The sequence below is a fragment of the Crocodylus porosus genome, unplaced genomic scaffold (genome assembly GCF_001723895.1).
Source record: "Crocodylus porosus isolate Cpor-Errol unplaced genomic scaffold, CroPor_comp1, whole genome shotgun sequence".
NCBI classification, from domain to species: Eukaryota; Metazoa; Chordata; order Crocodylia; family Crocodylidae; genus Crocodylus; species Crocodylus porosus.
The window spans coordinates 11206142-11222936 of NW_017728948.1; the positions used below are offsets into that span (position 1 = coordinate 11206142).

General features: G+C 42.1%; 1 protein-coding gene across 1 annotated transcript; it reads right to left on the reverse strand.

Moving 5' to 3' along the window:
* Positions 1–3017: 3017 nt before the first annotated feature.
* Positions 3018–15348, reverse strand: RNF212 (ring finger protein 212). The gene is made up of 5 exons (XM_019552654.1): positions 15309–15348; positions 14617–14680; positions 11103–11175; positions 10609–10805; positions 3018–3273 (listed from the first exon to the last, which is right to left on the reverse strand). The coding sequence occupies exons 1-5, from the start codon at positions 15342–15344 to the stop codon at positions 3236–3238; spliced, it is 408 nt and encodes a 135-aa protein (XP_019408199.1). The 5' UTR covers positions 15345–15348; the 3' UTR covers positions 3018–3235.
* Between the last annotated feature and the right edge of the window lie 1447 nt (positions 15349–16795).

Sequence of the window (16795 nt, forward strand, 5' to 3'; positions counted from 1 at the left end):
TGGCAGAGGGTAGATTTAGGCTAGATATCAGGAGGCGTTACTTCACTGTCAGGGCGGCTAGGGTCTGCAACCAACTTCCAAGAGAAGTGGTGCAGGCTCCCACCCTGGGGGTCTTTAAGAGGAGACTAGATGAACACCTTGCTGGGGTCATTTCCCCAGTACTCTTTCCTGCCATGCCAGGGGGACAGACTCAATGATCTGCTCAGGTCCCTTACGACCCTAGAAACTATGAAATACCTTTAGAGGAAGAGTATACAAACAGGATATGCCTAGAATAGTCCAGCCTCCGCCATACCTACCCTGCCATTGACCATCGTGAGCTTAGGAATGCAAGATGATATGTTCCTCACTGTTCTGTTTAATAGCTCCCAGTGGAGCTGTCCACCATTAAATTGTCTAATCCTTTTTGTTTTTCCTGGCTATACTATCTGCCTCTATAACCTCCTGTGGCAGCAAGTTCCACAAGTTAACTATGCACTGTACAAAAGAGTGTATCCTCTTGTTTGAAGACAAATACCCCTTTCTATGTCCAATCAACTGAGCGTGGCTACAAGTGCAACTAATGTGAAGCAACAAACTTCAGAGCTTATTGCTCCAGAGTTTATTGGTCCTGGGCATGCCATTTGAATGTGTGCTCAGGACTGCAGCACGTTGAGCAGGTCAGAGCAGCTGCACTTGGCAGGGTGCCCTTAGGATCAGCCTGCCAGCCTGAGCCTTCTCCCCAGGCATATGTGCTGTGGAAGTGCTGACTGGAACAAAAGGGTGGTTCAGTAAGGGGCTACCTGGGGGCAGCCTCCTCACTGAAGCATCGTGTGCCCCAGCCAGCCAGGTTAGCATCTACACATGCGCTACTGTGGAGTAAAAAACTCAGCAGTCAGACAGTACTTGTACAAGTACTACCCTGCTGCAGAGTTAATTAGTTTATTCCAGCCTAATAGAGGCACATATGTAGATGTGTGACATTTACTGAGGAGCTAATTAGTCTACTCCACAGTAAATGTCTAATGTAGACCAGCTTTGTATACTGATGAAAAGTGCTAGGGAAGAGAAAGGTGTTATATTTACTAATATTCCTTCAAATGCTCCTTCCCAGCCTCCACCTCCCAAAAGCCCTACTCCAAAGAGAGTCTTGAACTGAAAATGTGAAGTACCAGAGACACCCACGAAGTCTGCCAGGGGCTTCCATATTGCTATTGTTTTTACATAGAAGGCAGGTACACAACATTGCTAGGCAACAGTATAAAATCCTAAAATAAACAAAATGCTAGGAGATCAGAAATATTTTTTCCAGTGCAGGATTTTTGGTCCAGAATGACCCATTTTTATGAAATAAATTTCTGTTTAGAAGCAGTGTTAAGATTCAGATATAAAAGTCAACCAAACTATAAATTCAAAAAGTGTGCATAAACATCCTTAAAGGAGCTGCCACCCAGGAAAGGAGGAGGGAAGAAGGACTTTGGTCTTCCCCCCCCAAATTCCTCATGCTGTGTGAACTTTATTAGAAATGGAGCATTATAAATCAGAAGCAGGATCTACAGCTCCTATTCAAAGGATAGCACGGAGAGAGAGAGAGAGAATCAGCTTAGCTGAATCACAGTTTATTTCTGCTATGAAATGATAAAATGGTTATATTCCTCCTCAGCCAATCTGCTCCCAGGATGAATTTAGAGACACATCTGCTTATTTTAATGATAGCAGTAAGTTTTAACTACTTTTAATTACTGTCGGCTCTGTAGAGCTAATAGCTGTAGAAGAATGAACTGGATTCTTTCCCGGTGTGTACAACATGAAACAAACTATTAAGTGAATTTCACTTGTATGGCCCACTGTGCAGTCTCATGCAGCTCAAATCGTATTTTCAGTTATGCAACTCCAAAGGCAGTAATAGAATTCAAAAAACCGATTGAGGGCAAAAATTACTTTTCAGGAACCATAAATAAACTCATTCTTTTAGATCTTGGGGTGAGTCTGCAATGAAATGAGAAAATAAATCTTTTGCTCGTAATCTGAACAAACTTGATATGGAAAATTCTGAGACTCAAAGGCTGCATCTACATGAGATGCTGACTGCGCAGTAGGCCAGGACTCCTGCACAGTATCGCTGTGTACCAGAAACTGTGACGTGACATGACACTACTGTGCAGTAATCTCAGGTTATTGCACAGCCAGTGTCACAAAAAACCCGTTTGTTGGTATTATTGCGCAGTAACTTGGGTTACTGCACAGTCGTTTAGTACCTGTTTATACAAGTTTAGTACTAATACAGGTACTAAATGAGTAACAATTGTGCAGGCAATCTCACAGTGCATGGGTAAGATCACACCTTACACAAAACATAGGCAGGAGAAGGAGCTAATGGATTCAGAAAAAAATATTTCAGATGAAGTGAAATAGTGCATTCAATATAAAATTGTGTCACAGTTTTGGATTGACTTGCTTTACTTTTCAGTTTTTTAAATTAAGTTTAGAAAAGCATGTAATTTTTTGTTTCTCAAAACATCATTTTGAAATGAAAAAGAGCACTTTATAATTAACAATGTAAATATTAAATGTTCTTGCTTTTCCAATTTTTTCCAAGTTTCATTTAATTTTGTTTGTGTTTTGTGGGAGTTTAGAGCTGAAATTATTCACCCAATTTGAACCAAATTATGAATGGTTCCAGGCAATCAGGACATGCAATTTTAATGAATAAAATATTTTACAAAAATAATTTGCTGAATTCTGGATCCAAAAAAAAAAGGTTGGAGCCTCATAAGAACTGCAGTTCTCATATTGAAATCAAATGGGATTTGCAGTTTTGATTTATCCCCATCTCTAATACAGAACATGCATTACAGTGTCCAGATGCACAACCATTTAAACACAGATGCAATAGGCAGCTACATGCACACTTATTTCAGCATTTCAAAAGATTTATTAGCACTTACAAACAAAGATATTTAAAACAAGTACTTATTACATATATAATTATATTTAGTCTGAATGCCTTGTTAACAAAAGGCCAAATGTTTCTTCAGTAAATTCTATGAACAGCAAAACTTTTCCCCCATTAGTATTTAAAACTATTGTGGGTATTAATCAACAATATTGGTCATATCTTAAAGAATATTTTCATTAAGCATTAATCTTATTCTAGTCCGATGTGTATAGAAATTACATGTTCTGTTTGAGATTGCCAAACCGGTGGAGGACTTCTCCAGCTGCTTACCAAACAATACAGATTTCAGACACATGCTTATCTTTCTATAGAATGTCCTCCAAGATTAGTAGATCCTAAAAAATGGAAAAATTAAAAATAGAAACACATAAATATTTCTAAATAAAATTGAAGTAGTTTTGTATTCTTTTGTTTAAATAATTTTGGAAATGCATTGTTAAGAAAAATAAAAATAAGAGCTCTGAAAATAAAAAAAATCATAAATATAGAAAAATCAACATAAAGGGACTTTGTGAATTTTAGCAAAAGTGTTTCTGTATATGCAAGTGCAAACATGGTAAGTGATTTTACAAAATACTTGGCAATAATCATGTCTTTTGAAAACAGGAATGACCCCCATAATTAGAATTAGCATCTACTTATATAAAAGAAATTAGAACCTGATTCTATCCTAGTGTAAATCCAAAATCAGTGGATGACTCCACATTCTGGTTACAGTGAATTTATAAAAGTGTGACTGAAATTAGATCTTTGTCACTGTAGCTGAAGATTAAGATCGCTGCTCATTATTATGTACCCTAGTTTTCTACCACATCCTCACAAATTTTTCAAAATGTGTCATGCCTCTGTACTAAGCCTTAGGAAAAATGGCACCTTGGGGGAACTTGCATTTTGGCATTTCCCCTCCCCCCCCCCATAGTGCGGAGGTCTCTGTGGCCCACTGTGGGATACCTGCCCCTACCCCATAATAAAGGTACTAGACTCATATGAGGACCTAGAGCTGAAGGTAGCAGCAAGATGTATTTCCCCACCAGCTGTGCCTGTTGCACTCCCTGGCAGAGAGGATCACCTGGAGCCACCTGGGCAGCACAGCAGCACCCACAGGCCAGGCACCTGCAGAGCACTGGACAACACCACAAAACTGTGATGGCTCCTTAGTGGTCTGAGTCTGACTCTGTATCCCCACGGGCTTGGCCTTGCCCCTGCAGCTGGGCTGCACCCAAAGGAGCATGCAGGCAGTGCTCAGCATGGGCTAAGCCTGGTACCATGCTGCCCCACTGCCTATGTCCCCTGGCCCCACCCGGATGCTGCCTCCAGCTCCAGGCTCCCCCCAGACCAGCAGCAACCCTATGGCTGCAGGCTGCTGTGGGCAGTGGGAAAGAGCTGGTGCCTGGCGCGCAGCAATGAGGCAGCAGCATTGCAGAAAGCCACAGTCTCCTTCCTCCCCGCAGGGGCCAGCAGGAAAAAAGAGAAAGCACAAGGGGTCCTGCCCAAGAAAGCAGTGCAGGGGTCAGAGAAGGGCTGTGGAATGATTTGTGCTGGGAGAGCCCTCAGTGCTGCCAGCTCCACCCCACCTTCCCCACAGCTCCAGGTGGCAGTCACCTTAAGTGCCACCACTGGGCAGGAAAGAGCAGGGAGGGAGGGGGCTGGTACCATACTGGTGGGGGTGTAGGGGGGCACTGCAATCAGAGACCTCCCTCCCCTACCTTCAGGTCAAAAGCAACTCGGCTGCAGGCTCATGTCCCATACTCCCTGTGCAGTTGCAGGTGTCACCAGAGATTGCACAGGGTCCCCCAGGGATCCCCAGACTATGTGTGTCTGTGTATGTGTGTGGTGTCCCCCGGACCATAATACCCTGGGCATTATGTAGCCTACCCCTAAGGGTGGCTCTGATACTAGTTTACATATTGGACCATGGGTGGACAAAAACATGTCTGCAGAATTTGGAGTAAAATTTAAAGGACTTCCTCAGCATATATGAGTTCCAAATCAAGGTCAGTTTAATTTTTTGGACAGTTTTTCCATCCCCTCCCCACCCCCACCACTACTTGACTTCCAGTTCCAAACTGTTTTGGTCATGTGATTCTTAGATAATGAAGTGACTTTTAATAGCACTGAGACGGAAGTTTTGTAAGTTCTGACCAGCATTTTAGTTTTGTTGTACATAATGATGTTTTCCTTTGTGATATACACTTCCTGGTGTCAATAATTTATCTTCCCCAAAGACTATTACCTTGACCACATGGATACACCAAATATACACTTAAAAATTCACTAAATGAGCTGGCTTTCATGCAGCTGCCCCTGCAGCAATAATTAAACTATGGATTCCAGAATACACAACACTAAGTGCTCGTAAGTACTATAAGATCCCTTTAATCAAAATTTATAGAGAACATAAGACAAGGAATTTCTATAAAGTATACATTTTATATTTATCATAAAATATAAACAATATAAATATTTATATAAGACTAAATTGTGTTAATGTAAAATCTGTTTCTCTTTTCTTGCATTTTCTCTTCTTTCATTTTTTATTCTTTACGTCTTTGTTTGGTCTCATCCTGTCCCACACAATCCATCAGAGATTCTCTTTTTATAGAATCATAGAACAGTCAGGTTGGCAGGGACCTTCATAGGTCATCTAGTCCAATCTCTTGCCTGAGGCACAATCATCCTTATCCAAACCACCCTATATAAATCCATCATCTAACCTCTAGTAGAACTACACAGTCAACCCTGACACAAAGCACTTTAGTGGCAACCATGACATACACCCTAACTCACAAAGGGTAAAGCAGGGGGACCACAACAGGCAAAGACCTGTTGCTGTAAAGCTTGTTAAAAAACACTTGAGAGATTCCAGGAAAAGGGACACACCTCTTTCTGCAGAGGAAGACAAAACCCTCTGCAGTCCATACTAATCTAAGCATGGGGTAAAGTTGCTTCCTGACTGCAAATATTGTTCTGATGCTGAATGAAGGGACAAGACCCTCTAACCAGTAACCTACAGCTTTAAGTCCCAGTCAAAATTCCCAGCCTTAGCTGCAGCCAACACCAGCGCGTCTGAGAGAGACTTGGAAAAAAAGCAAAACCCTGATACACATATAGTAGCTGGAAGTGGGGGGGACAGGATTCTCTCCTGGCCCCAGGCAGCAACTAGCAAAGTTCAGAAGCCCTAGCAGAACATAGGCTACACCTAGATTATCCATGACCAGTGGCTTTTCAACCTCTCAAACACCTCCAGTGATGAGTCCACAGCTTTCCTAGGCATGTATTCCACTGCCACATGGCTCTAACAGTAAAGAATTTTTTTTCCCTGGTAGTCTAAACTTATTTTGCTGCAACTTCAGTCCATTAGTCTGTATCCTATTCTGTACCAGGAGAAAAGAGGTGGCTTGTGGCAGCCTTTTAAATATTTGAAGGCTGGTATATGTCCCCTCTTCAGCTCAGTTTCCTTAAGCTGGTCAAGCCTGGCTCCTTCAGATTTCTCTTCATATAACTTGCCTTCCAAGCCCTTTTCTTTTTCTGTCTCTTTTTTTGTTTTTTTTTTGAGAGGGAATTGCTTGCTCTCATTCTTTTTCCTTATGTCCATTCTAAATTCCATTTTTGCTCAAATTCTCTATCTTATATTGTTCATTCTCCTTCCATCAAGTCTGAAATGGCTCAGACTAATTGGTTGGGCTGACCCAGGGGCAGAGTGAAGAAGAGGACCTGAGGGGGAACTAACCTCTCAGGCTTTCCTATTGGTCCATTTTCAATCTGGGGCAGAGAATCCAGAAGGGATAAACGCCCAAATGCACAACACATAGGCAGCTTTGACAAAGAAAAATGAAGAAAGGCTGAAGAAGAGCTGGTGGAGCTGACCAGTGGGGCAGAGCATTTGCCCCAGAAGCATTCTAAAGATGCCGCGGCCTAGCCATGGAAGGAGCCGCAGCATCAGTGAATGGGTCAGTGCACAGAGGGTCTGGGAGCTGATGGGACCTTGGTGGCTGCATGGGTCTCCAACCCTGCACGAGACAGGAACCCTCCGTGCATGGATTGGTGCACAGGGCTGGAGAGCTGGGACCTCAGCAGCTGCACAGGGCATCATGGGTCCCCAACCTTGCATGAGCTAAGCTGAAGGGACCTCGAAGGCTGCATGATGCAATGCCAGTCCCCAACCCTACAAGCGGCAGAGGTCCCATGTTGCATGGATCGGTGCACAGGGCTTGGAGAAAGCTGAAGAAACCCCTATGGCTGCACAGGGCAGTGCAGACCAACATCTTTGTAGGTGTCAGAGGCCCTGGGGCACCAAAGATGCTCCATCTGGGAGCAAACAACCTTCAACATATATATAGTCTTGGTGGTGACAGCCTGACTTGCACCATGGCTGGGAGTAATGATTGACCATCGCACAAATATGAGCCATCAGTGTGAGGCAGTGGTCAGCAGGGAATATAACATGCTGGCATGCAGCAACTGATGCATTTCGTGTAAAACTAAGAAAGTGATACTCCTACTGTGCTCTGCACTGGTGAGACCGTAGTTGGAGTACTGTGTCCAGTTTTGGGCACCACACTTTAACAAGGATGTGGAAAAACTTGAGAGGGCCTAGAGGAGAGCCGCCCATATGATCAGGGACTTGCAAGGCAAGCCATACAAGGAAAGGCTGAAGGACCTGGGCCTCTTTAGCCTAAAGAAGAGAAGCTTGAGAGGTGACTTGATAGCAGCTTACCACTATATCAGAGGAGTGCATGAGGAGCTCAGTGAACAACTGTTCACTAAGGCATCCCCAGGGAAGACCAGGACCAATGGATACAAACCCCTAAAAGGCCACTTCAGGCTTAATACCAGGAAAAACTCCTTCATAGTCAGGGTGTCCAGACTGTGGAATAAACTCCCTGCAGAGGTGGTGCAATCACCTACCATAGAGGTTTTCAAGAGGAGACTAGACAGTCACCTTGCTGGGGCCACTTAAAACCAGTTGTCTTCCTGCCTACAGCATGAGGGCTGGACCCTATGATCTGCAAGGTCCCTCCCAGCCTCTAACAATCTATGAATCTATGCAAGTATGTAGGCCCTGGTAGTTGCATGAGGCAGCTTAGGCCTCTCCACTGCAAGCAGTTGCTGTTAGTATAGTCCCTTAGATGTTACCTGTTTTCCCTTTGTGTATTACTCCCCCATGCAGTGTGGCTACCATGCTACTGTTGATTCCAGCTGTAACTCTTAAGATTTATGTAATTGTTTAAGGTTTCCCTGGGTCCATATACATGCGGGGTGGGCCGTAAGTTGTATTTTTCCTTGTGAATTTATTTAATTCAGTATTGTATTATAAGATGTTTATATATTGCCTTGTTCTGTCTGCTACTTGGTCAGCAGCTAAAATTCTGTGGAGGGTCTTGTGATTATCACTTTGGATTTAAGTGGTTGCTATGCCTATGTGTGGGTTTGTATTGCTGAAACCTTGGTTATGTACTCCAAGCATTGTTTACTTATTGTTGGGTCCCATTTAGTGAACCATTGCTTAACCTGGTGCCACTGTTGCTTGTTCGTCTGCTAGCAGCCTGCAGGGCTTGGGAGTGTAGGGGCTATACCCTAATAAGAAGCCCACTGGGAGTCAAGTTTTACAGTGATAAAGTGCCTCTGCCTGTCATATCCACTTTATTTCTGCCTGTGTATTTGAGTAATAAGATTTACTGCTTTAGTATTATAAATTTGTAAATAGTTCTTGGAAATATGCATATGTTTGTAACAGCGGGCCACTGGGGCCAATCTCCTGGAGGCCCGTGCACTGTTCTTGGGCTACACGCCCGCCTTCTCCCCCTCCACCCCTTGGTCTTAACTGATTAATTAATAGATGTAATTAGGCGGAAGGCTGCCCATTTTCTGCCCCACTGCTAGGGGGCACTATCTGCAGCTCCATTCCTCCCCTACACTGCAGCCCAAGCCTCACGAATGACATCATGATGTTCTCATATGCTCCAGTCCCCCACGATGGGGCCCAGAATCCTACTGTAGGACCCCACCTGGGTTCCACCCTTCAGGTGGAGTCTGCCGCCGTCATACCAGGCCATATATCACCCTGCCATGGGTTCCCCTTTGGGTGTGGTCCCCTCACTGGGACCTTCAGCTTACACTAGCCCTGGCCTACCTCCAGGTCAGTTGGGACCCCAAGCCCCTGGCTCCTGGGCGTCCCTCTTGGTGGGCCTCCTTGGCGTTCTGACCATCCTGATCCTGGCCCCCGCCTGGGTCAGTCAGGGGAAGATCTGGCAGGCCCTGATGTATGACCTATACTTTTATCCCAGGGTCCCCCTCTCTGGGTCTTCCTTTACAGATGTGGGGAGCTGGGGTACCTCACACTGCCTCCCCACATTGGAAGACTTACTGGGGTCAGATCTCAGCTCTCTCCCTCTGGCTGAGCCCCCTCTCCCTTCACAGGGCTCCACATGCTGCCCCCCTCACACTGGGGGCTCCACACACTCATAATGCCCCCTTTACTCAGGGTCTCGGGGCTTCCCTCCACAGGTGGGCTCAGGTGGCTATAGCTGTGCCTGGCCCCAACTCTCCTCCTCGGGGTCTCAGACCCCTGCAGGGCTCAGGCAGCCTTGGCCATACCTGGCCTCCAACTCTCCTCCTCGGAGCTTGCACCCCCACAACTATTTCTGATGTACGTGACCCACCCTAAGGTGAGGGTAGGGGTTAAGGTGCCCTGACCCACCTTTCACCAGGATGGTCCCTGGCCTGGCATTTCCTGGGGGCTCCCATGCCACTGAGAGCCCCACCAGGCCACCCACTCCCGACAGGGTGTAATTTCCAGTCGTACCCAGGACCAGGAGCCTCCTACCATCCCTTACAGCTCCTCCCTGGCCTCCAGATGAAACTCGGCAGCCCTCAGACCAGGTGATGTTGTTGCCTCTCATCCAGCAGCCAGACTGCCTTGTTTATATAGGCAGCCCAGAACCTAAAATGGCTGCCCTAATTAGGCACCTGGAGGCTGCCAGCTCCAGGGCCTTAAAGTGGCAGGCACACATAGTGCCCTACCATAATGTTTAATAAGTTTTATGGGTCCTAAAAATAAAGTTCAATAAATAGTTAAATTCTACTTGGTGACCACAGCCTCTGCTCTGCTCTGCAAGGGAGGAAGCTAAGCAGCCACACTCCCACGGCACACACACATACCTCCTAGCATCCCTTCAGTTGAAGAGGGGGGACCAGCCATGTACCACCTGGTTACATTTATAATGCAACTAAGCATATCAGAGATAATGAGGGTGCAAGCTGAAGAAGGACCATGCATAGCCTCATGTTGCTCAGCATTTAAGACCACAGTAACATCTCAAATTCAAGAGCACAGTATGAAGACTAAACTGCAGCCAACTAGAAGCACTCACTCTTAATTATGCCTATGTGATGCATCTGCAAATTCTTCCAGATGATTACAGCTTTACAAGGGATTAACTAGGCAAAAACAGAACAGGCAACAGAAAAAAAGTTGCCATAACAATAGTTTTTACCAAACTAGGATTTTGCCTAAAAGTAGGTCTTAATGTTATTAGATTTAAAGTGTTTTCTAAATCTTTATTAAATTATAAGAACACGACTTTCTTTAAACTCTAGTAAGTAATGTGTGCTCTACCCTAAATGTACTTTTAAAGATAAATAATTCATTTTTCACTGATTTTACTTACCTAGATGTTGCCTCTGCAGAAGACTGGCGATAGTGATTGGTGGTCTTGTTACAGATGACTGTGAGGAAGGTGGTGTAAATGGATGCAGCTGAGGAGTTCTGAAACTGGGAGTATCCCACATGCCCAGCCTACTACTCTGTGATCCATAAGTAGGAGTAAAGGAACATCCATTACGTGGTATTCTTAGTGGTGTTGACCTATTAATGAAGTTAAAAGGTTGACAGAATTTGAGACTATTATAATCCTTCAATAGATTTTGAAAACAGTTAAACAAATTGTCAAAGCTCATATTTTAATGGAAAGTTTTATAAACTAATCTGCACTAAATTATAGTTATCTTGCAGAATACATTGTCTTCTTTAGAAAGATGACATAAATAATACAGTCTTTGGACTGCATGGATACAGATTTATTATGAGGCCAGTCCAAATTTAGATTTCACTTTCTTTTCAAAAGTTGTAGCACCTTGAAAAGCACGAGTCGCATTTAGTTACCTTACAGAGCCTGGCATGCTATTCTGACTTGCTGCTAGTCCAGCTGATTGAGAACCTTTGTGGGAAACACTACCTATAACAAATTATAAGTTTAAATACAGTATTAAATATGAGGTACACTTTATTTAAGGCATCATTTTGAAAACAAAGGGAAGAATTTAGCTGACAATTTGACTCAAAGTCATCATCTGTTTATTCCAGGCAAACTGTGGTGGAAAACTCTGATGACAGAAATGGAAGGAGGTGGCCACAGCTCCTCTTATAGAAGCATTATATATATGAGGGGTCAACATAGCCATAGAAGTGCTAGATAAGAAGTGGGCACATCTTCAATGTTTGTTTATATTTTTCTACAGGTACAGGTACAGCTACAATTCCCCAAAAGGACTGAAATCTCTCCTATCTTTTGTGCAAAACTCCAAAAAGCATATAAGGTTTTTGTGGGTGATATTTTTTACTGGACCAGTGGTACACTGATACCCCAAAGTTTGTCTATTTCTCACCCAACTATATAGTTGGTCTAATAAATGACCTTTGCTTCTCCCATTTTTCCTGGACCATCACAGCTACAATAACCCCCCAATGCTCCCATAAAGGTGAAACCAGTTCCTGAATTTCTCATAAGTGAAACTATTCAGAAACTACCTGGTGTAAGATGATTTGCTTTGCACCTTTCCTGCAACAATTATGGTCTATTTGGCCCAACATCAATAGAAGGTTTTTTCCCTTCTCTTATTCATTAAAACATTCCCTTCTCTTATTCATAAAATATCACTGAGCTGCTTCAATTCTGCAGTTATTATTCCACCCATCATTTCTTAAAAAAACTCTTTTTAATATGTCAAGAAATGGCTCTTTGTTCTGATCTTCAGTTTTGTAACACTATGCCAGTGTTACCAGCTTGTTTGGACTTCCTAGGATTTGTCCACTGGAAGCATTTGTTTTCTTTGGGCTTGAATCTTCAGCAGGCTGAGCACTTAATTATATTAAAGTTGTACTCACAATAGTGCTATATACTTTGAATGTTTGTTTATATTTAAGCACCATGAAAAAAATGTTTATCTCAGACTGTGAGTATTTTGTGATTTGTAAGTTTAAAAGCAAAAACAAAAGCACAAGAGGTTATAAGTATTTAAATCAGATACAAAATAGATGATAAAATATTTATGGCTTACTGATAAATGGGAGAGAAATGTATGTGCATTACATTTACAAAGAACGTGTATTGCATACAAACCAATAAAGAGCTGAAGAATCGGGCCTTTACCTTTGAAAAACTAAACAAGTACAGGTTTTCCTCACTTTATGCTGTACATGTGTTCCTGGAAAAAGGCACATAACTCAATTTTGCATAAAGGGAGCCCACTTTACAATGTAACAAATAGGGATAGGTTCCAACACCTTGACTGTACTGACCCCAGACCCATTTCTCCCACTTTTACAAGACAATTTTGGTACTCACCAAGAGCAGACAGTGCACAATCATGGGGATGGCAACTACAGAAACACATGTCGCAGACAATGAGCAAGGAGCACAAATCCACACGGGAGACTATATTTTGGTGCGCATCACTCCCACAATGCACCACACAAAGCAGCTGACCATGGGCTTCCACCACACCGATCATGTAAGAGTGAATTTACCTCGCATATAACACATTTTTGGTATCAAAAAGGTCATCACATAAGAGCAAATTCACACATACAGAATCCACATAAAGCGAGGAAAACCTGTACTTAACATTCAGCATGGGAGGAAACCACTGAAGCACTGTGGTGTTGATCCCTTCTCCAGCTCATTGAACCACTTAAAAGGGCTGGAGTAGTGTAAAGGGGCCATAAAAGCTGCTGATTCAACTTAGGTTAGGATTTGTAGAAGCCTGCCATAAGGTTCTCTCTTGAGCATCTCCCCATGAGTACTGATGTAGGAGCATCCTGCGCGTAGCCAAGGGTCAAAGAAGCATATTATGAGTGAGGTGCAGCATACAGATTCAAGGAAGCGCTGAAACTTATAGAAAAATTCAGAGTGGTTGCTGTAACACAGTGGGCCTTCCAGGGTTGTCTAATGTATGTCAGAGGTTTCGCCTAACTTCCAAAATAGTACAGAATTTTGTGTAAATAGTCACCATAGCAAATCCCTGGTATCCTCACCCTACCCTTTGGCTGTAAGAAATGGTCTCCTATGAAATGGAAGTATTTGGTTTTCATTCTGGACTATCTTTGTTTTGTCTTACTTTTAGGCAGAAAGTTGTCTTAATGATATCACCTTGTCCTAACAGGTTCAAGAAAGGCACGAGCTTTCATAGGCAACAGACTCCTTTATCAGCTGCTATTATTTATTATCATCTGATGAAGTAGTCAGTTGTCTACAAAAGCTCATGCCTCTCTGAACCAGTTCTCCTCGGCTATCATCTAACAAAGTAAGTTGTTGTCTACAAAAGCTCATTCCTCTATGGACCTGTTAGTCTCTCAGGTGATGTCCTGCCCTACATTCTGGCTGACTTCAGATTAATGCAGCTAACCAACTCTCTGGTCTTAGTTTTAGTTTCATTACCCCTGCTTTCCTACTTCAGATGTTTAAAATAAACTTTGTATTTAATAAATAATATGCTAATCAAATGAAACATCACTGAAACAACCCTCTGTTATACACCACAATTAAATCACATCTGTTCCTGACACAGCATTAATCAAATTGTTCTGCAGCCATTAACAGTGGTTCTTCAGCTAACATTATTCAGGTTATAGGAGAAGAGGACAGAGCAGACACTTGTTTCATTAATGTTTCTTTACTGTTTCCTCTTTACTGGACTGACCTTTACATGATAACTTCCTTCCTAGCTGTGAGCAAAAAAGGACTCTATGAAGCAATTAATCTCTATTTAGCAAATCACTTAAATAGTTAAGAGATAATAAACTACTGTATTGTCTCAATGCACCTCAAATTAAAATACACACCTTATTTTAGAAAGTCAGAATGAAAAAAAATTTTTTTTCCAAAGTTATGGCTGAATAGAACAGGGGCAGAAACTAAGTTTCTTCTGACTTATCCTCCCTTTTCTGCTTAATTAAAAGGTGGAACCTTAGCTGCTACAAAAGAATGGGGTCCATGGGTGGGTCTATGATTCTGAAAAGCTCTAAAGAGTCTCCAGGGCTGTGAAATAGCAGAAGAGAGATCAGAAGCAGCTAGCAGATAAAGAAAAAGTCTCAAGAAAGGCTAGCTTGATTAGTAGGACATCAAGAGCAAAACAAGGAGAGACAACTGCTAACATGTGTAGAGTGAAGAACAAGGAGCTATTAAATCAACTGAATCCCACAGCTGTCTGAATAGTAATGCCACAGTGACTGTACTGTGGGGTAGTAATTCAAACCAGGGTATTTCTACTGTGGGCAGAAGATTAGCTTCCCAGTTTATGACACAGCTTGAGGGGAGGGAAGGGAGGCTATATTTTGCAGGGGGAAGTGCATGTGATATATAAGTAAATATGATATGGCTATTATGGAATTTACTTACCCATACGTCCACCCTGAGGGGGGCTTATCAATGACAATCTTGCTGGTCCAGTTGCTGTCTCAAGCTAAAGGCATGGAAAATTATTGATAATAGAAAAAAAATTGTTTTTTATATCATTAAGGTATTTCAGTAAGTCAGTTATAATGCTTTTATAAAGCATGAAAGTAAAACATTTTAAATACTTTGATTCATAGATGTTTGAGTCAAAAGGGACCTCAGTAGATCATCGAGTCCAACCACCTGCCCTGGGCAGGAAAGAGCAGTGGGGTCACATGACCCCAGCCAAGTGCATGTGTAGCTTCCTCTTAAAGACCCTCAAGGTAGGGGAGAGCACCACCTCCCCTGAAAGCCCATTCTAGATTCTGGCAGCCCTTACCATAAGGAAGTTCTTCCTGATGCCCAACCTAAATTTGCTTTCTGTCAGTTTGTGGCCATTGTTCCCTGGTAAACAGAGCATCTCCTATTCCTTGCTGCCCCCCACACCCCCAGCCTTACAAATTTATATTGTTCAAATGTCAATCTCACTCTTAACAATAACTTCATACATATCAGTATATGTTATTTAGCATTCATGACATTAGAATACAGGGCAGGACACTGACTCTATTTTTACAAAAACATCTTAACATAGAAACTTTTAACCCAACCAGGATATAGAAAAACTGAGATTTATATACATAAAATGAACTTACTTTCCTCACTGGGAAAGGTACAGGATCAATCTCCATCTCCTCCCCCCTGGGAAAAGAAATCAAAATATATATGTATATTATGGGAAATATATTAAAATCAAATAAATGTACTGAAAATGAAAAATATTTGTCATATTCATCACACTACTGTGCAATAGCGCCAGTGCATGGCTTTTTAGTGATGCTAACTATGCAGTAGCCAAATATTACTTCGGTCGCTGATTCAATTCAGAGGAGATTTGGCCCAATTTGGAGGCTGAATCTCCGAATCCAAATTAAATCAGGAGACCCATTAATCTCTCTGAATCCAATCGAAAGCCTCCGATTTGATTCAGAGAGATTCAGAGAGATTCAATGATTCGGACACTAAAATAGGAAATAGTAACCAAGGGCCAAATTCTATTCTGTGCAATCCCACTGATGGGAAACAGGTAAGAATTATGACCCTGATTCAGTAATATTTAGGCATGTGCTTTACTTTAAATGTATTTTCCCACTGAGTTTAACAGAATTATTTTTGCATTTAATGTTAGGTATGTGCTTTAAGACACTACTGAATTGAGGCTTATTCCAGGAAAATAGTCATATTTACTGCTTAGTTGGAATCACAGAATGAATGCATTGATCACTGAAAAGGGTCTAATTTCTTCTCCTTTATTTCAATATAGAGAGGAAACTAGATGTCAAAATTAGAAAATGCATTGTTATCGATATTTGGATTCACCACCAAAGGATACACATTCAGCTTCAGAAATAGGTATGTGTACATTTAAAAGACATTGGATAAGTGATAATTGCAAAACTTTTACCATTCTTAAAATTTATACTGAAAATTAATGGATCTATACCTACATTTCAGAGGTTGATGGGTGATTGAGATGAAGGGAGTATGAAGAAAATGCATTCTGTTTTGCTGAAGAAACTAAAGTAATTAATAAACCAAAGGTAAGAGCACTGTTACTATCAGTGACTTTGCATTTTATATTTAATATTTTAAAACAGTATTTCTCTTACTAGCAACTGGATTTCTATCTGGAGTGGACACTGGTGGTCTAGCAGTTTGTTGAGGTCTGATACTAAATTCAAAATAAAAAGGAAGACAGAATATAGAGTAAACAAAAAAGTTTGTTTAATTAAGTACTTTCTAATAATCAAAATACAGTTACCTATCTATAGTTACCTATCTATAGTTCTTATTATAATACTTCAGTTCCCCATAAGACAAAGCAATACATATACTTAGCTATAAATAATATCATATATGTGTAGCACACACACACACATTTAGTTGCTGTATATTGTGTTTTTATGTGGGCAAGATGGCCCTCTCACATGGAAAGCTGGGGCCTGTGTCTGAGTAAAATATGTGGGGGGACGTGGGTACTCTGGAAGGATGCAACAGGCTACAATCAGACCTAGACAGGTTACAAGGGTGGGCGGACAAGAATAGGATGGGTTTCAACACAGACAAGTGCAAGGTGATGCAC

Coding starts and splice junctions, on each gene's coding strand:
- RNF212 (XM_019552654.1), bottom strand. CDS start 15,344: ATGGAGATTGATCCTGTACCTTTCCCAGTGAGGAAA. Junction 11,176..14,616: donor CCCTCAGGGTGGACGTATGG/GTAAGTAAATTC, acceptor AATTTGTTATAG/GTAGTGTTTCCCACAAAGGT. Junction 3,274..10,608: donor TCTGCAGAGGCAACATCTAG/GTAAGTAAAATC, acceptor TCCATTTTTTAG/GATCTACTAATCTTGGAGGA.